At 35.4% G+C, this 20,369-nt stretch overlaps 1 protein-coding gene across 4 annotated transcripts in view; it reads right to left on the bottom strand.

Annotated features, from left to right (window-relative positions):
• BDP1 (BDP1 general transcription factor IIIB subunit) overlaps positions 1–20,369 on the bottom strand; it is a 95,620-nt gene that overhangs the window by 58,347 nt on the left and 16,904 nt on the right. For 3 of the 4 annotated variants that reach the window (XM_081233556.1, XM_081233557.1, XM_081233559.1), the window contains exons 8-15: positions 16,616–16,670; positions 13,746–13,889; positions 11,315–11,593; positions 10,076–10,223; positions 6,051–6,209; positions 3,018–3,177; positions 1,259–1,350; positions 157–352 (exon numbers count right to left, since the gene is read on the bottom strand). In XM_081233556.1, coding sequence (XP_081089682.1) covers positions 157–352; positions 1,259–1,350; positions 3,018–3,177; positions 6,051–6,209; positions 10,076–10,223; positions 11,315–11,593; positions 13,746–13,889; positions 16,616–16,670 — 1,233 coding nt within the window. The remainder of the gene's footprint in view (positions 1–156; positions 353–1,258; positions 1,351–3,017; positions 3,178–6,050; positions 6,210–10,075; positions 10,224–11,314; positions 11,594–13,745; positions 13,890–16,615; positions 16,671–20,369) is intronic. The other variant, XM_081233558.1, reaches the window with a different exon arrangement.

Genomic DNA, 20,369 nt, shown 5'->3' with positions numbered 1-20,369 from the left:
CCTTCACAATTAGCAAAGCTGCTGGCTATGAGATTTGGGCATTAAATTTAAAGAACAATATACATAATTGCATACGGTATTGCTGTTTAAAAAGGGGGATGAAAGGAGGCTTATGTATTTGTTAAACAAAAAACTGGAGGGCATCAGAGTACTTACATCTCTATCGATACAGGACTCATTTTCATTCTTTTCTACACTGGCCCCAATTTTTTCCTGTGATGTAACAGTTTCTTTTCTTTCAGCAGCTTTACCTACATTTGGCTTTGGCCTTTGCAATAAGCCCCTCATTAGGCGTGCAGGTCTGAAAGCCTTTAGTTGATCATCTTCCTGCAGACAAATTTTTTCACTCAAACTAGAGTAATTACAAAGGAATAAAATCAATGGTTATTCTGAAGTCACATAATTACTTGTATATCACATACATGCTTGTTTTCAGTATTCTCTTCTCCCAGGTATAAATAAGTAAACCATCTGGAATACAAAATAATTCACAAGTGTCCTTAAGAACACCCTCAAAGATACACACACCTCTATACCCTCTATACCTTAATCCTCTAGAACATAGTCCTAAAAGCATGACTATGAAAAAAGCATTTTAAAATCAAATTGTCACCACAAAATTGGAAAAATCTATACCTGACAAGCATGGAATACTATTCCCCACTCAGGACACCATTGTGTACATACACCTCCAGGGCACTGGACACAGATTATGGAATAAACATACAGTCCAGAATCCACTGGTTCAGATTTATATTGGAGCAGGCCTATTCTAGATCTCTACTCCAAGTTAAAGATTCCCCACCGCCCTTTTTTTCTGGTCACACCACGCGGCATGCGAGATCTTAGTTCCCCAACCAGGGATCAAAACTGTGCCCCCAGCAGTAGCAGCACGGAGCACTAACCACTGGACCACTAGGGAATTCCCCTAAATATTCCCTTTGGAAACCCCTTGCTATAAATAAAATTATCCAGAAACATATATATTAACCATTAATTTATCTAACAAGACTTTGTTAAAATCTTGTTAGTAAGTTGAGGGAGGAATGTTATTGCTCACCAGTGGATCCATACTATAATTTATTTCTACAATACCAAGCATAAAGAGCATTATTAAAATGTTTCAACAATCCCTATAGTTAAAAATGGACTTAAGTACACTAGCTGAAAATAAAATGCAGACATTATTAAGTAGAAAATAAGTCATTACAATCATTCCTAAGAGTTACTATTTTTATTCTATTTCCTAAATACTTACTTAGATGCAGTGTCAGCTTCTGGATTCTCTTTCTCTTTATTCTCCATTCGAGAAATACCAAGTGTATTCATTTTATCCATTTCCATATGATTCTATGAATTTAATTTTTAATATTTAATCTACTTAACATAAAGTTCAAGCGTTGTAATAATAAATGGAAATTAAAACAATAAAATTTCACTTTTTTGTACTTCTAATTATTAAAAGAGAGTTGTTAAAATCATAAAGGCAGATGAGAACCTTTTAAACATATAATCTCATACGTCACTGATAGAAGCACAAATTGGTATATCCTTTCTGGAAAGCCTTTTGCCAACATGAATCAAGAACTTTAATAATGTTCATATTCTTTGACCCAGTAATATCATTTCTAAGACTCTACTCTAAAAAAATATCTAGACAAAGATTTAAGTACAAGGATGTTCACTGGAACATTATGCAAAACAGCAAATGCTGTAAACTGACAAAATATCCAATAATGAATAAATGGTTAAATAAATTCAGTTATACCCATTGATAGAATATTATGAAGTCACTAAAAACCATGTTTTCAAAAGATATTTAATGATATGGAAAAATATTTATGAAATGTTAAAATACTAGAGAAGGATACAAAAGTGAATTAATACTACTACTCAAGAATGTAAAAGAAAAGCTGGAAGGATATAGTCTAAAAGGTTGGTTGCATGTAGATAATAAAATTAACTTTTGTTTTAATTTTTACGTGAATCTGTATTTTCCCAATTTTCTAGAATTTAAAAACATCTCATAAGATTATAATAATATAGTTATATTATTAAGATTAAAAAGATTTCACGTAAGAGGGAAAAAGACTAAAATTTAAAAAATTATTTTAGCAAAAATAAAACATTTTTAATAATATAATGCTGGCAAGGATAAAAGGAAACAGGAACATTCATTTAATGCTTAAAGCAATGTAAATAGATTCTGTTTTTGTTTTTTGTTTTTTGTTTTTTTTGGTCACAGGGCTTGTGGGATCTTAGTTCCCCAACCAGGGATCGAATCTGGGCCCAGGCAGTAAAAGCGTCCTAACAACTAGACCTCCAGGGAATTCCCAAGATTCCTTTTTTTGACAGTCTGACAATGCCTAACCAGAACCAAAAAATATTTAAAATTCTTTGGCACATTAATCCCACCACCTCTGGAAATCTATTCTTTGCCTGTTTACAAAATTGTTTGCTTTTATTTACAAGGGTTAAAAAAATGGAAACAACCTAAACATTAGAGAAATGGTTTGGTAAATTAATAATAATGTTAACCTGATGCAGCTATTAAAAAGATCAATTAACCCCAAGAAAGGTAAATGGACAGTTTCAGAGAAAAATGTTTAAATGTTATATATGGCTAAAAACTACAAAAATGTTTACTTCCGTAAAAAGAGAAATAAAGTTTATGAAGGACAAGCAGAGGAATATTCTGTATATGGATAAGAGGGTTGTGGTTATAATTTTATTATAGCTGGTTTAAAAAATATTTTGAATAAGTATTTTATATAAGTAAACAAAAGACATATTTGTTACTACTAAGGATCTTTGAAATGATATATCCTATATTCTAAAGAAAATGTATACAACATGAGACTAGTAAGACAAATTTAATATTAATGTGTGAAGTTCTCATATCTTGGCTTTACTATTGGTAACATTACTTTGTAATTATAAGTTAAACATTTTTATTCCAAACTATTTAGAAAAAATACTTTATAATTTTAATTTCCATTAAGTCTCTTATTCCATACCTTTTCAACTGAAGTTTCTGTATGTAAACTCTTGTTCTCTGCATCTGTTTTCCCTTGTGAAAGAACTGACTTCTTCCCAACTGCCCTTGATAAATTGGGTTTAGGTCTCTGGAGTCGTCCTCTTGTCATCGGTTTAATACTTTCTGTTTGATCAGTTCCCCTAGAAAATTAACATTATTTAAATTGTACCAACATGCAGGCATATTCAAAAGAAATTCTAGAAAATTCTTAAAAAATCCATTCACAGCTAATAAAGAACTCTAAGCTTACTTACAATAAATGTAGCAAAGAAGACTGAACAAGAAGAGCAATGAAGGGTAACTAATTTGTTTTATCAGATGTTAAAAATATACTACTTAGCAGAAATAATTAAAATATTGTGGTACTAACACATGAATAACAGATAAATGAAACACAAAAGAAAACTGAGATGATGACTCCAAAATACATGATTTTAGTATACAGTAAAGTTAGCATTTCAAAATAGAATAAGATGACCACAAAAATAATATATTTTTTAAAATAAATGTTAAATTAAATTAACGGTGATGGGAAAACTAGTAATACTGGGGAATAAAATAAAATTAGCTCCATTCCTTGCACTGTACTCACAATATATTCTAAATGGATCTAAGATTTAAGTGAAACCATAGAGAAAACATGAATGAATTCTTATGTAACTTTGAGGTGGAGTAAGCCTTTCTAAAACTTGATTAAAAGATCAGGAGCCATAAAAGAAAAAAAAAAGGAGAGAGATCTGACAACATAAAAATCAAAAACTTTTACATGGTCAAAACATATGTCATAAGTCAAACTACAAACCAAGAAAACATGTTTTACAACTCATATCACAAGGCTAATAACCTCTCTAAAATGTAAAGACCTCATACAGAACAATACCAGTAACTCATTAGAAAACTGGACAAAGGATGCAAACTCACAAAAAAACAAAATAAAAATAGGTTTTAAATGTGAAGAGATGCTCAGCTTCACTCCCAATAAGAAATGTACAAATTAAAAGTAGAGCGAGCTGGACTTCCCTGGCAGTCCAGTGGTTAAGACGCCGCGTTTCCAACACTGTGGGTGCAGGTTCAATCCCTGGTCGGGGAACTAAGATCCCACATGCCGCACAGCATGGCCAAAAAAGAAAAAAAGAAAAAAAAGATTGAAAAAAAAAAAAGTAGAGCGACCAAGCACAAATGTGAAAAGATATTAAGAATCAGAGAATCTGAGGGGAATTATATACAGATGTTCATTGTTCTTTTGACTTTTCCTTAGGTTAGAAAATTTTTAAGTAAGCAACTGAAGGGAAAAAATAATAATAGAATTATCTACCCCTGTCAGAAAAGGAGGAGTGGGGTATATATACTATACTGTGATATTATTTTATTTTATAATCTATCAAGACTGGCAAAAATCCAAGTTTGATAACACTGTTGGTAGGGAGCCATTTCTTACATTGTTAGTGGGAATACAAACTAGAATAACTGCTATGGAGAGCATTTTGGAAGTATCTATCAAAATCATAAATGTATAAATGTACACACACTCACATACAAATGTGTCCTTTGAGCTAGCAATTTCATTTTAGGAACTTTCCCTACAAATAGACTGGCACAAATGTGAAAGGATAGAGGTATAAGTTTCTAAGCATTGTTTATAAAAACAACATATATAGCCATCAACAGGGCACTGATAATATAAAGTGTGATTCATCCATACAACAGAACACTATGCAACTATAAAAAGAATAAAGGTCTTTAAGTAAAGATATGACGATATAAGATTAAAAAATTACAAAACGGTATTATACTATGCTACCATTAGGGTTTTAAAAAGAGTAAAATATATATAAACTTTATGTATTTGTATTAGCTTTAATGTCTTTTTTTTTTTAATCTCTGAAAGACTAAGAAATAAATAACACTGGTTACTTGTTAGGGTAAATAGGGACATGACAGGAGGGACACTTCACTCTATACCTTCTTACACTTTTGGATGTTTGAATCACAGGAATATATAGCTTATTCCAAAGACCAGTTGAAATTTTTATTTAAAAAAATAAGTTTGATTCTCTGGGATCTCCCTGGTGGCGCAGTGGTTAAGAATCCACCTGCCAATGCAGGGGACACAGGGTCCAAGCCCTGGTCTGGGAAGATCCCACATGCCGCAGAACAACAAAGCCCGTGCTCCCCAACTACTGAGCCTGCACTCCAGAGCCCGTGAGAAACAGCTACTGAGCCCGCGTGCCACAACTACTGAAGCCCGCGTGCCACAACTACTGAAGCCCACACGCCTAGAGCCCGTGCTCCGCAACAAGAGAAGCCACCACAATGAGAAGCCCGTGCGCCATAAGAAGAGTAGCCCCTGCTCGCTGCAACTAGAGGAGGACCATGCACATCAACGAAGACCCAACACAGCCAAAAATAAATAAATAAAAAATAAATTTAAAAATCATCTTTAAAAAAAAAGTGATTCTCAATGTGACTATGCTTTACTGAAAGTAAGAATTCATAAACTAAACTTTTAAGCCGATATGAGGAGTTATGAAGGAGATAAAAAGGAAGTCTGAACTTCTGAGATATCTTTTCAAAGGGAGATTCTTATGGTGCTTTTATTGTTTTTAGTGAAGATATTAATTTAATCAGTATTTTCATACTAGAAAACATAATACATAATCTCTTTAAAGTCATCAATATCAAAATCTACTACTTTGACAACAGGTATGAAAAATAACTCAAACCAAGTAAAAGTTAAATCTCATAGCAAATATTTAGGCTTCCAAATTATTTTAGAATTTCATCGTAAGTTACCAGTGTGCTATAACTCGTATCACTAAGATAATCTTTCTATAATGAAATATAAAGTGAAAAACCTTAATGTCACTAAGACCACAGTACAATTACATATTAAATGGTCTACAGTCCTCTCCTAATCCCTAAAGGAAACAACATTATTATCATTTTTTAAATGATAATAAATTATCAAAATTTTGAAGACAAATTTTAAAATTCTACCATGTAAAATACTTACAATGCTTTATCTTTTAGGTCAACATTTCCTTCTTCTGTACAACTACTCTCAGCATTATTCACCTCACACAATGCTCTAATTCCACCTTCTGATGAAGGCAAATATGAAGTGCTTGATTCTGAAGTCTCAGTTGCTACTGATACGGCATCTTGTTGACTACTACGGAAATGAAAATATATCAGGGGAAAAGAACCCTTAGTAATGTACATTTTATACTAATTATTTAAAAGATTTTAAAAAAATATACAAAGTCAAAACTCGGAAGATGATCCTTCATATCACGGAATAATCAAAATGGATATTTTGGTTTCTCTGTGATCCTCCTTGCACTATGTTATTAAAACACTGTATCTTAGGAGATAATAACAGTCACAAATGAACAGGGAAAGTGCTCAAGAAGTCACAAAATGAAAAACTCATAACTACATGGGGTTCACAAATCAAACGTATGTGTAAAATCATAGTAATGCTTAGGAATTATCTTTCATTAAAATTTTGTATTGGCAGTCTTTGCTTTGCATGGTACTGTGTTACCCAAGAGCCATGGAAATCGAAGACACAGTTGCAACATGCACAAGTTGCAGTTAATGCTGTAGCGTGCAAAGAGAGGACTGCTGTACTAGGAAATACTTCAACTAACAATAATATAAATGATGGCCATGTACTAACGAGCACTCAGTTTCAACACAAATTCACATTTCGACATGCTTTGTTTTTTTGTTCTTTTTTTCTACTGGGTGTTTGTCTTTTCCCAGCGCTCTTTTTATATTCTTTTTTGGTTAGATGTTACACATAAAACCTCCTAATCAATAGCTTGCCTTTTACTTTCTTCATGGAGCCTTTTGTCAACAGAAGTATTTAATTTTACTGCAGTTGAATTTATCAATTTCATCCTTTAAAGTTTGTGCTTTTTATGTCTTAAGAAATCCTTGACATCACACAAATATTTTTCTACATTTTCTCCTAAAAGTTTTAAAGATTTGCCTTATATATGTAGTCTTTAATCTATGAGGAAGTTAGTGCATAGGGTAAAATAGGGATCTACTATTTTCTTTTTCATATCTAAGCACCATTTAATGAATGGTTAATTCAATCTTTCCCACTAATTTCTAATGCTACCTGCCATTTAAATGATGCCTAAATTTCTCTTCCTAGATTCTACATCCAATTTTCCTCTCAGTCAATTTGTTTGTCCTTTTCCAGTACCACACTATTTTAATTACTCTAGCTTTAGAATAAGAATCAGCTCACTGTTTTACAAAACCAAATGGTATTTTAACAGTCATTACAGGGTAGTTTTCCCCCCCTATAAAAAATCATCAGTATTGTTTAGTGCATAGTCTATGAAATTAGTTGTGTCTCTGAGGTCAGAATTTAGATGTGTGTCACCCAGCAAGTTAAGGGCCTGAGGTCTATGGCTTGGCTTCAAAGAAATTATTAATCTTCTGAATTGTATGAATAAATTGGCACAGGTGCATATAGGTATTTTTCTACATGAGAATAAATGGCTTTCATCAAAATTTTCAGAAGAGGGTACATGCCAACCAATGGAACAGAACAGACCCATGCATAAACAGTCAAATGATCTTTGACAGGGTGCCAAAACTATACAATATGAAAAGGATAATCTCTTCAGCAAATGATGTTGGGAAAGCTAGATATCCATATGCAAAAAAAGAGAAAATGGACCTTTATCTTATACCATACACAAAAGTCAACTCAAAATGGAATAAAGATTTAAAGGTAACACCTTTATTTTTTTTCTTTTTCAGCTATGCCACGTGGCTTGTGGGATCTTAGTTCCCCAACCAGGGATTGAACCCAGGCCCACCGCATTAAAGGTAACGCCTTAAAGTATAAAATGCCTAAAGGAAAACATGGGGGAAAGCTTCATAAGATTGGTATTGGTAATAATTTCTTGGACATGACACAAAACGCACAGGCAGGAAAAGTAAAAATAGACAAGTGGGACTATATCAAACCAAAAACTTTCTGTACAGCAAAGGAAACAATCAAGAGTCAAAAGGCAACCTATGGGGCTTCCCTGGTGGCGCAGTGGTTGAGAGTCCGCCTGCCGATGCAGGGGACACGGGTTCGTGCCCCGGTCTGGGAGGATCCCACATGCTGCGGAGCGGCTGGGCCCATGAGCCATGGCCGCTGAGCCTGCGCATCCAGAGCCTGTGCTCCGCAACGGGAGAGGCCACAGCAGTGAGAGGCCCACATACCAAAAAAAAAAAAAAAAAAAAAAAAAAAAGGCAACCTATGGAATGGGAGAAAAGATTTGTAAACCATATACTGGATAAGGGCTTAATATCCAAAATATAAAAGGAACTCCTAGAACTCAGTAACAGGAAAACAAGTAACTCAATTAAAAAACCGGAAAAGGAATTGAATAGACATTTCTCCACAGAAGACATACAAATGGCCAACAAGTAATATTTAAAGATGCTCAAGGGACTTCCCTGGTGGCGCAGTGGTTAAGAATCCGCCTGCCAATGCAGGGGACACGAGTTTGAGCCCTGGTCCGGGAAGATCCCACATGCCGTGGAGCAACTAAGCCCATGCGCCACAACTACTGAGCCTGTGCTCTAGAGCCCGTGGGCCACAACTGCTGAGCCCGCATGCCGCAGCTACTGAAGCCCACATGCCTAGGGCCCGTGCTCGGCAACAAGAGAAGCCACTGCAATGAGAAGCCCGCGCACCACAACGAAGAGCAGCTCCCACTCGCTGCAACTAAAAAAAGCCCACGTGCAGCAACGAAGACCCAACGCAGCCAAAAATAAATAAATAAATAAATAATAAAATAAAATAAAGATGCTCAACATCACAATCATCAGGGAAATGCAAATCAAAACCACAGTGAGGTATCACCTCACACCTGTTAGGAACTGTTATATTATACTAACATTACTTTGTAAAAATATATATGTAATTAAAATATGTATTAATTAAAAGATATATATTAATTTTTTAGAAAAACAGAAAATAATAAATGCTGGCAAGAGTATGGAAAAGCTGGAATTCTTATGAACTGTGGGTGGGAATGTAAAATGCAGCCACAATGAAAAACAGTATGGAGGCTCTTCAAAAAATTTAAAACAGAATTATCATATGATCCAGTAATTTCCCTTCTGGGTATTTATCCAGAAGAACTGAAAACAGGGTCTCAAAGAAATATCTTCAGTTCCATGTTTATTGCAGCATTATTCATAATAGCCAAGAGATGGAAACAACCTAAATGTCCATTGACAGATAAATGAATAAACAAAATGTGCTATATACTTACAATGGAATATTATTTGACCATAAAAACAGAAATCCTTCATATGCTACAACATGGATGAACTTTGAAAACATCATGCTAGGTGAAATAAGCCACTCACAGAAGGATAAATATTTATGATTCCACTTACATGAAGTATCTAAAGTAACCAAACTCATAGAAAGTAGAATGGTGGTTACCAGGGGCTGGGGTAAGGAGGAAATAAAGAGTTACTGTTCAAAAGATATAGAGCTTCAGTCATGCAAGATGAAAATGTTCTAGAGATTTGCTGTACAACACTGTGCTCATAGTTAACAACACTGTACATTTTAAAAACTCATAAGAAGAGCAGATCTCATGTTATGTGTTTTTTACCACAAGTAAAAACAAACAAACAAAAAAACCGCAGCAGGATACATCACATTCAAATTGCTGAAAACCAAAAATCAAGAGAAAATCTTTATAGAAAATGATAAACCCATGCAAACATTAACCACAAGAAAGCTGTAGTGGCATAGCAGTCATCAGAACAAAGAGCAATACCAGAATGATATCACACAAATGATAAAAGGGTGATTTCACCAAGAAGATACAACAATCCTAGATATGTATACACCTAACAAAAGAGCTTCAAAAGACATGAAGAAAAACAAATAGAACTGAAAAGAGAAATAAGCAAATTCACAATTACAGGTGGAGATTTCACACTCCTTTGGTAACTGATAGAAGATGTAGACAAAGTGAGTAAAGATACATAAAATACCTTGGTGAAAGAGCAGGGTCAGTTCTTTTCTCAGCCTTTTCATTAGAGGATAGACTCACAATGTCATCTGTGTTCTGTACACCGGGAAGCTTTTGTTCCTTATTGCTTTCATCTTCATTTATTTCAGGACTTAAAGACAGGCATTTATCTATTAATACAAAATGCATATTATTATAAAAATGATAGCAAAAACATATATATTTAAAGCACAAAGGAATTTACATATAACACTGTAATGTAATGATTAAGAAATTATTCCAAAGTCCAATTTCTTAAAAGTTGAGCTATTCTAGCTAGTGGGAAGCAGCCGCATAGCACAGGGAGATCAGCTCGGTGCTTTGTGACCGCCTGGAGGGGTGGGATAGGGAGGGTGGGAGGGAGACGCAAAAGGGAGGGGATATGGGAACATATGTATATGTATAACTGATTAAATTTGTTATAAAGCAAAAAATAAAAAAAATTTAAAATTTAAAATTTAAAAAAAAAAAAAAGGTTGAGCTATTCTGCTTTATATGTAATGTCTTTACTACTAAGCCACAAAGAGCATATTATGATGCTTATAAATCACACTATGCTATCTATCAGGATTCACTTGTTAAAATCTCATTGGTGAAGTTGAACCACATAAAACTTAAATTCTACAGAAAGGTTGTTCTGGTCTGTTACTATTTTTTTTCCTCTCTTTACTTGGTTATCTGCTTTAAGTAATCTATACGTGAATTCTTCAAGAAAGAGACCGAGACTTCCCTAAACTCTTAGCTCTCATTCCCTAGTGACTCACAAGTGTCAAAATGTCTGTATTCTAGGGAGTTTTAAATAAGAAAAATGAGAGGAATACTTATTCTACTACCTTTTATACAAATTAAACAACTTATTTTGGGTTCATAGAGGTGCTCTGCAGAGGCAGAACATGAAAACCTGTGATTTATTAACAGACACAATACACGTTTAATTATATGCACATGACTTAGAATAATTGTTAATGTGAGTACATAGGAGGTAATACATCTCAGAGACAAACTTGAGAGAAATATCTCCCCATTTCACTCTTTTTTTAATAAACGTTTTTTCTTTAAATTAAAAGTAAAAGGGTTTAACACAGTACCATGAATACAGAACCAATAAATAAGCATTATTAGTTGCTACTATCCAGAAGAAAAGTAGTTAAGTTATACATCATACTAGTGTACATGTCTTCACAAGTAATATAGGGGCTATTAAAATATGTAATACACTTACTTTTGTGTTTTTCTCCTTTAGAAGAGCCTGGCTGAACAGTGGCATTTCCTGAAAGATTTACCTCTTGTTCACTACCTTCATCCTGATTCTTTCTTCTTTTCTTTTGATTTATATCTTGTTCTAATGCATTCTGTTCTGAATCCTGTCCTGATAAAGTCAGAGACTGTTGTTCTTCTTCAACTGTCTGAGCATCCTTTTGAGATCCTTCTGTGTCTGAAATTCTAGTGCTCACAGACTCATCTGGATTATCATTCACTCTTTCACTGGCAACTTTTTTCACTTAAAGTAAGAGAAATTGTTATAAATATAAAAACAGCCTACAGAAAAATTCTTCAAGGTGGAGAAGATAAACACTTAAGGATGTCTGAGTGAAAATTTAAAGACAACCTAAACTGTCCAATAGAGAATGACTAAATATGTTATAATATATTTATGCTATAGAAATCCATGCAGCAAATAACAATGAGGTAGGTTTGTATGTAGTCATGTACAAGATTTCAAAAAATATTGTTGCCTTAAAAAAAAATCAAGTTGCAGAACAATATGCACAGTATCACCACACTTTTATTTTAAGAAAAACAATTACATATACTCTAAGACACATACACATATATAGGCATAGAAAAGAGTTTACTAACAATCATCCCTAAGAAAGCTAAGACTTTGAGGGCAGAGTACAAGAGAGAGTTCAAGTATTTTTTGTTTTTCAATGAACAACCTTATTAACAAATATTTTTAAACAATTTCTAGTGCCTTTTTTTGAAGGCATATTAATAGTTAACTGTATCAAAAAATGAAAATAATGAATTACATTTTAAAAAACAAAAATAATAAAATGTTATTTATTTTTATTCAGAAAAAGTCAAAACAAGATTTTAAAACTAAGAAAATATGCTAGATTTCTTTATCAGAATAATAATCAGCAATTTTTAAATTCTGAGACTTGTAACAAAGTGCCTGAAAAGTTCTCACATTAAATAAGATATAGTGAGTTACTCATGCTATCACTGTAACATAATAACCACAAGGTTAGTGATAGATTAATATATCTATTTTAATTTCCCAGGGCTATGTACGTAAAAAAAATGACTAAAGAATGAAATAACTTTGCAGTTATCAATACTACTTTTAAAAAGATAGGGGCACTATGCTCTAGAAAAAGAAGTTCTATATTGGCTCTGTGCAGAAGGAGTTAACAAAGCAGGCCTCACTGCTCTCCTTTGAAAGGCCTCCTTAAAAGGCTGGCCCTTGGGTTGTGTCTGGAAACTTGGGTTTGGGGAGAGTTCCCACCAGCCTAACTGACAAAAGGGGCTCGCTATACCTAAATTGTTTAAACAAACAATGTGGTTTATGCTGAACAAATGCTTTCCTTTTGGGAGTTTTGAATTCTGGTACATTCCAGGAAGAAGGTATCTACATGACCAACCTCTAATAAAAATCTTGGGTGCTGACTTTCTAACAAGCTTCCCTGGTAGACAGCTTTTTACATACCTCATTCCTACTTGTTGTTGGGGAATTAAGCACATCCTGTGTGACTCTACTGGGAGAGGATTCTTGGAAGCTTTCTTTCTTTTCCCTAGACTTTGACCTATGTGCCTTTCCCTTTGCCAATTTTGCTCTGTATACTTTCATTGTAATAAATCTCAGTTGTCTGTACAACTATATGCTGAATCCTGTGAGTCCTAGCAAATAATTGAACCTGGGGGTGCTCTTGGGGTCCCCCTACACAGGCTCTCACAGTCGTAGCTTGAGTCCTGCCTGTACCACTACTAAGACAGTGAGACCTTAGGAAAAAATGACTTAGGATCACTGAGGTTATTTCTGCGTTATTCAAACAAAAGGAAAGGGGCTGGAATGTATAATTAATATATAAGGTTCCCTGTAGTTCAAAGATTCTTTAAATTATGTGATTATAGCTAAACATTGTCCTCAGATCAGAATTCAAACAGTTAAGAAAATATAAGCCTAAAAATAGAAATACCCACATATAAACAATTTCCTACCTGGTACAAGTCAACATTAACCCTCAGAAATAAGGTGTGCTCAAACAACACAGTTGAGTCACAAGCCCAAAGTATTAGAGTTCCTTTTTTTTTTTAGACTTTTGTGCCAGATTTGTTTTACAGAGAAAAATGATAATAAGTAACCAAACATGACACCCCAATATTCTGATGCTCCTTTATTAGCTACAACTATGCCCTCAATGCAAGAAAGATGTCAAATAGCCCAGCCATCCAATTATAAAATTTAAAAGGGAGTTGCTGTTTGGGGCCAGATAACTAGAAGATTGAAGAAAAATCAATTCCCTCCAATCGGATGTCCTGATGATCTCAACTACCTGAACTACATATGAACACCCTAAGACTTGAGGGACAATATTGCAAGCCTATTATTATTAAGTAAAATAACACACTTTCTTTTAAATAAATACCTTTTACATTTTTCCGTGATTTAGAGGACTTCTTCTCCTTTGAAGTCTGATTTTTAACAGATTTTTGTTTTCTTTTCTCTTCTTCAGCAAGAACTTTCTGAAGCAAATGAGCAAAAAAATCGAAGTCAAAAGGGCGCTTTTCCTCTGTTTAAAAAAAAAAAAGAAACTTCAAGTTTTTATTTTAAAAAAAGGAAAAGAACTTTCAAGTTTTAATTTTTCTTAAGTATAACATCAAAAGCGAATGGGCTTAGCAGGAGAACGGACAAAGAACTCTAATCACTATAGTACAGTCACACAACAGAACACCACTGAGCAATAAAAAGGAACAAACTATATTAGTTTAAAAAATAAAAAAAAGAAAAGGAACTACTGATACAAGCAATAATATAGGTGAATCTCAAAAACATGCTGAGTGAAAGAAGCCAAACATAAAAGAGTATATACTGTATGATTCTATGAATAAGACGTCCTAGCACAAGATAAACTAACCTATGATGATTCAAATGAAAATAGTAGTTGCCTGGGTCAGGATTAGGAGTGGAGATTGACTAGAAAGGGAAAGAAGTGGCCTCGCTGGAGTGATGAAAATGTTCCATGGCTTGTTTTGTGTGGTGGTTACACAGGTGTACTCTTTGTCAAAACTCAAACTATAAATTGCACTGTCCATAATTATAAATATACTTTTTTAAAAGGCTAGGATGATTAAGAAGTCCTCAAAAGCCTATCCACCACTTTATGTCCTCACTTTATACAACTCTTTCACTATTAACTCTTATTCTTCCAAATATCAGCGAAGAGGATAGTAAATGAATATTGATCAGGACCACTCTCACTAAATACCTATTAACAGTATTATATCAGAAAGAGTAATCTATGAACAAACCAGAATGAATCCACTCCAGGAGTCAGTCAATCCTTGCCTCAGCTCTATGTCTACAAATACAGTGAATAAAGAGGGGTGAATACAGGGAAAATGGTGCTCTATATACATAAGCTCCAATATTGTTTTGATTACAAGATGATTACAAGATGGCCTCAGAAAAAGAGGTATATACCAAAACAAAAATAAATTAGCCTCAGGAAACTAAGCCCAAACCTGAGATTCTTGAAAGCCCTATTTTATTGTGGACCCAGCTTTTTATCTGTTCTGACCTTCCACACAAATGATTCTGAAAAACACAGCACTAAAATAATCCATATAGTTCTCAGAGGAATTAAAAAGATAAGTTCTAGGGCTTCCCTGGTGGCGCAGTGGTTGAGAGTCCGCCTGCCGATGCAGGGGACACGGGTTCGTGCCCCTATCCCGGAAGATCCCACATGCCGCGGAGCGGCTGGGCCCGCGAGCCATGGCCGCGGAGCCTGTGTGTCCGGAGCCTGTGCTCCGCAACGGGAGAGGCCACAGCAGTGAGAGGCCCGCGTACAGCAAAAAAAAAAAAAAAAAAAAAAAAAAAAAAAAAAGATAAGTTCTAAAAAACACCATTTGGGTTTGTTTGTTTGTTTGTTTTAACAATTTCCACTACAAAGCATCAAACAGTGAATTTTAAAGGTATAAATCTACCTTTAAAATCATCTACCTCTGTGTCTACTCATAAAATAAATGTACATGCTATACAATCTAAGTACCTCTCTTTAGAATTTTTTTCTAAGATTAGCACTATGGCAAATGAACACTGAATACACTTATTAACCATGAAATGTTGGTAATTATATTCCAAACAAAGAATACAGGAACTACTTTAAATAGTACATTTAATTCTGTTTTTCTTTACAGATCCCTTGATGTAGTTCTCTGGACTTAAAAAGAAACAATGTTCATTTTAATGAGGCTATTAGTTAAAAGCTGAAAGGTATACATCATTACTTCAAATCAAGTCTAAATTCAAACGTCACCTCTTCAGGGGCTTCCCTGATGGCACAGTGGTTAAGAATCTGCCTGCCAATGCAGGGGACACAGGTTCGAGCCCTGGTCCAGGAAGATCCTACATGCTGCAGAGCAGCTAAGCCTGTGCGCCACAACTACAGAGCCTGGGCTCTAGAGCCCACGAGCCACAACTACTGAGCCTGCGAGCCACAACTACTGAAGCCCGTGCACCTAGAGCCCGTGCTCCACAACAAGAGAAGCCACCGCAGTGAGACGCCTGCGCACAGCAACAAATAGTAGCCCCCGCTCGCCGCAACTAGAGAAAAGCCCGCGTGCAGCATCAAAGACCCAATGCAGCCAAAAATAAATAAATAAAACAAATAAATTTATTTTTTAAAAAAACATCACCTCTTCAGACAGAACTTCCCTTAATACCCAATCTAAACACCCACCCCAACTCCCTCTTTTTTATTCTTAGAAATTAATCACTATCTGAAATTATCCTGCTTACCAATTATATTCCTCCTCCATCCAATTAGACTTAAGGCTCTAAAAGCAGGATTCTCCATCTGCCCTGTTCACTATGATATCCTCAATGCCTTCAACAGTGACTAGCACACAGCAGGTGGTCTGTATTACTGACTGAATGACAGACTTACCACAGTAGGTAAGGAATCATCTATAGTGTAATATCTTCCAGAAACAATTAACTTCTTCAATACAGTTCCCCCAGAATAAAGAGCACTTAGAAATAGTATCTTCAGTCCCCCTAATTTCTTGGACTCAGAACTCTGCTTACTTGCTTTTTGATGTTTTAGCTATTCCCTTGCCTATAGATCTGTATCAACTGCCAGACCTGAACTGCTAAAGAGAAAAATTTCCAGTCTTACTCTTCCTATGACAATATAGGGATGAAACAAATCTAAAACACACTGGAACCAAAGACAAAACATTGGTCATTTTTTAGAATCTCCAAATGATTCCTTGTGAAAGAGGTCTTAATACTTACGGAATGCTTTGTCTATTCTCCATCCATTTGTTTTCTCTTCACGTTTAAATTTATTCTGTTAACAAAACAAAACAAAAACCCTTTGGTAATTTTCTCCCATTAAACAAGTGCAGATTATGTCTTTAAAAAAAGCATCAAAATAAAATTCTTATAATAACATATGATTCTCTAATAAATAATACGTCTTTGCTAATAGGCGAGTTACTTAAACCCTTACCTTTTAAAAAATAGAAATGAAAGATTTATACTGAGCTCTGTACTCCCCTTTATGATCAATAACATGAATTAGCAATGGAAACTGGATTTACAGAGGATAGAAAAAAAATAAAGTCAACTAGCATGGAAACAGATCAAACTGTAATCAATTAAGCTAACCAGTATTAACTCTTTAAAAACTAGTATATTCATATCAAGTTAAACCTCTTACATTATTATTCTGTTTTTAATGGCATGGAGGGGAAACTGTAAAGAAACAACTAAGCAAAAGTTTGAAGCAGGCCAAGTTTATGTTTAGAAACTTCTTTATATTAAGGGACATTTCCTCATGCTTTTCTGAGTACCAAAGAGCCCCATTCCCAATTCCACTCCAGATTACCTCCTTTAAGATGGAGATGGTTAAGGTTTAGGGTTCAATGCATCCTAAGGTCATTAGAAAGTCTGAGGGCATACACATACACAAACACACCCTGCAGGAGGGAACGATCAGCCAATCTCTCCCTTCTAGAGATCAGTGGTCTAAAAGCTTTTAGTAAAAATACAAAAATCGTTTTATTGAAAAAAAAGAGAGAAAATTCACACAAAATAAAGAATCTCTTCACGGCCCCCTTCTTCCCTCCAAAAGAAACTACCCACTAACCTGACTTTATATTTTTTTATTAATTAATTAATTAATTAATTTATTTATTTATTTATTGGCTGTGTTGGGTCTTTGTTGCTGCGCGCAGGCTTTCTCTACTTGTGGCGAGTGGGGGCTACTCTTCGCTGCGGTGCACAGCCTTCTCCTTGCGGTGGCTTCTCTTGTTGTGGAGCACGGGCTCTAGGCACTCTGGTTTCAGTAGTTGCGGCACGTGGGCTCAGCAGTTGTGGCTCACAGGCTCTAGAGCACAGGCTCAGTAGTTGTGGCCCACAGGCTTACTTGCTCCACGGCATGTGGGATCTTCCCATACCAGGGATCGAACCTGTGTCCCCTGCATTGGCAGGTGCATTCTTAACCACTGCACCACCAGGGGAGTCCTAACCTGACTTTAAAGCAATCACTTTCTTACATTTCCTCACTGTTTATCATCCAAGTGTACATCCTTAAGCCCTACAGTTTAGCCTTTCCTATTTTTTTAAAACTTCATGTGACTAACATCTTTCAACCTACAGATTATCCCTCTATTCCATTCTTTATTTTTCCTCATAAAACTTATTACCAAGTAATATAGAAGTTTTCAAGGAAGATCACCTTTCTCCCTTAAAAGATCATATTATTCTTCAAACATTTCCTCAAAAGTTAACAAAAGTCAGGTCCACATGTAACAAAAGTCACATAAAAAGTGACAGACTACAATCACTAAATTAAACATCCTGAGAGAAATACCAGTAGGCTTTAGGCTTTATTCAATTCTAAAACATTGCTACATCATATTTTACTTGAGAATGTAATCCAGAACAATTTAAAATTTTTTTGAAGAATGTATTGATGTTAATCATTTTTTTTTCTGGCCACCCCACACAGCTTGTGAGATCTTAGTTCCCAGACCAGGGATCAAATCCAGGCCCTAGCAGTGAAAGCACAGAGTTCTAACCACTGGACCACCAGGGAATTCCCTGATATTAATCATTGAATTCATAGGCAGGAACCCCTGTAGGCCAAATTCCACAATTATAAAATAAATCCCATAATTTCCATCTCTGGCCCTGACAAAAACTGGTAACGAGCTTGTTCCACATATCCAACCCAACATAAATAACTTTAACACCAAACAAAATAAGTGCATCAACTATTTTCAAGCACTAGACAATAGGCAGAGCAAGACTACAATCCCACAATCCCAGAGAGAAGGGAAACACAAAAGATGTACCAACGTTCACCCTGGCTGTCTGCCTGGGCTAAATTTCCTAACCAATGAAAGAGAGAAAAAGGCCAAACAGAGAACAGAGATCCTACTGAGCTGAGGAAGTAGATAATCTTTAGGGGCTGGGTTCTACAGAGAAAAGAGCTATTTAAAGAGGAGTCTCACAAGCCTGGTAGAAGTATCTCATAGGCTGTTGGTCTGGGTTCCATATGCCCAGAGCATAAGCTCTAGTGGAGAATAGCTATTACAGGGACGGGAGCAAAGAGAAGATACTAGAGGTCACGTAACATAGTGAGATGACAGGGTTCTTCCCACATGAATGGAAAGATTTTGTTAACATCCAAACATTCACCTCAGACACCAGAACAGCCACCACTTAGAGACAGGGATCACACCCTAGAGTAGCCTTTCTCAGTTGAGGTTCTAGCATGAGAATTAAGCCCTAATGCCCTAAGGGATATACTACATGTAATGAATCACCTTCTTTCCTGTACACCTAGAATGGTGTAATAAGACCACCCTTAGAAAAAATTAGAAAACAGTAACAAATTATTTTCTGTAGTTCAGATGAGAAACCTAGAATAAGGACCAGTCTTAATAAAGCCTAAAACCAAGTCTTGGGAAGAATAAGGAGAGTTGGCAATATATTAACTGCCTTCTAGAACTAAACACTCTTTAAAGGAAAAAAATACAAAATAAAAACAAACATAATCCAGACACTGTGCAACATATCCACAATGTCCAACATGCAACTGAAAAAAAAAATCCACAAGACATGAGAAAAGACAGGAAAATGTGATGCAGTCAAGGAAATAAAAAGAGTCAACAGAAACAGATCCCAATATGACCCAGATGTTGAAATTAGCAGATGAGAAAGTTAAAGCACCTGTTATATGTTCAAGGATTTAAAGGAAAATATGGAATGAACAGATACAGAAATCTTAGCAGAGGAATGGAAACCAAGAAAAATAACCAAGGTGAAATTACAGAAATGAAAGGTGTAATATCAGAAATGAAACATTCACTGAATGGGCTTAACAGCAGACTGAAGATAGCAGAAGACAGGATCAGTGAACATATAAACATGATACCAGAAACTAACCAAACTGAAATAAAGAAAAAAGACTGGGAAAAAAAATGGACAGAGCTTTAGTAATCTGTAGTACAATTTCATGCAAACTAACACAGGTAAGCGGAGTACCAGAAGCAGGGAACAAAGCAGAAAAAACATTTTTAAAAAACAACTCTTGGGCAAATCATAAACAAACTGCTGAACACCAAAGTTAAAGAAAAAATCTTGAAAGCAGTCATAGAAAAGCAATTCATATATATGTATAACTGAATCACTCTGCTGTACAGCAGAAATTAACACAACACTGCAAATCAACTACACTTGAATAAAATAAATTAAAAAAAAAAAAGAAAACCTTAAAAACAAAAAAGAAGGGCTTCCCTGGTGGCGCAGTGGTTGGGAGTCTGCCTGCCGATGCAGGGGACAGGGGTTCGAGCCCTGGTCTGGGAGGATCCCACATGCCGCGGAGCAACTGGGCCCGTGAGCCACAATTACTAAGCCTGCGCATCTGGAGCCTGTGCTCCACAACAAGAGAGACCGCGATGGTGAGAGGCCCGCGCACCGCGATGAAGAATGGCCCCCGCTTGCCACAACTAGAGAAAGCTCTCGCACAGAAACGAAG

This window comes from Mesoplodon bidens, assembly GCF_964165515.1.
Source record: "Mesoplodon bidens genome assembly, chromosome: 4".
In the NCBI taxonomy this organism is placed as follows: domain Eukaryota; kingdom Metazoa; phylum Chordata; class Mammalia; order Artiodactyla; family Ziphiidae; genus Mesoplodon; species Mesoplodon bidens.
Note: the sequence above shows the minus strand (reverse complement) of the source record. Positions and strands in the feature narration are given on the sequence as shown.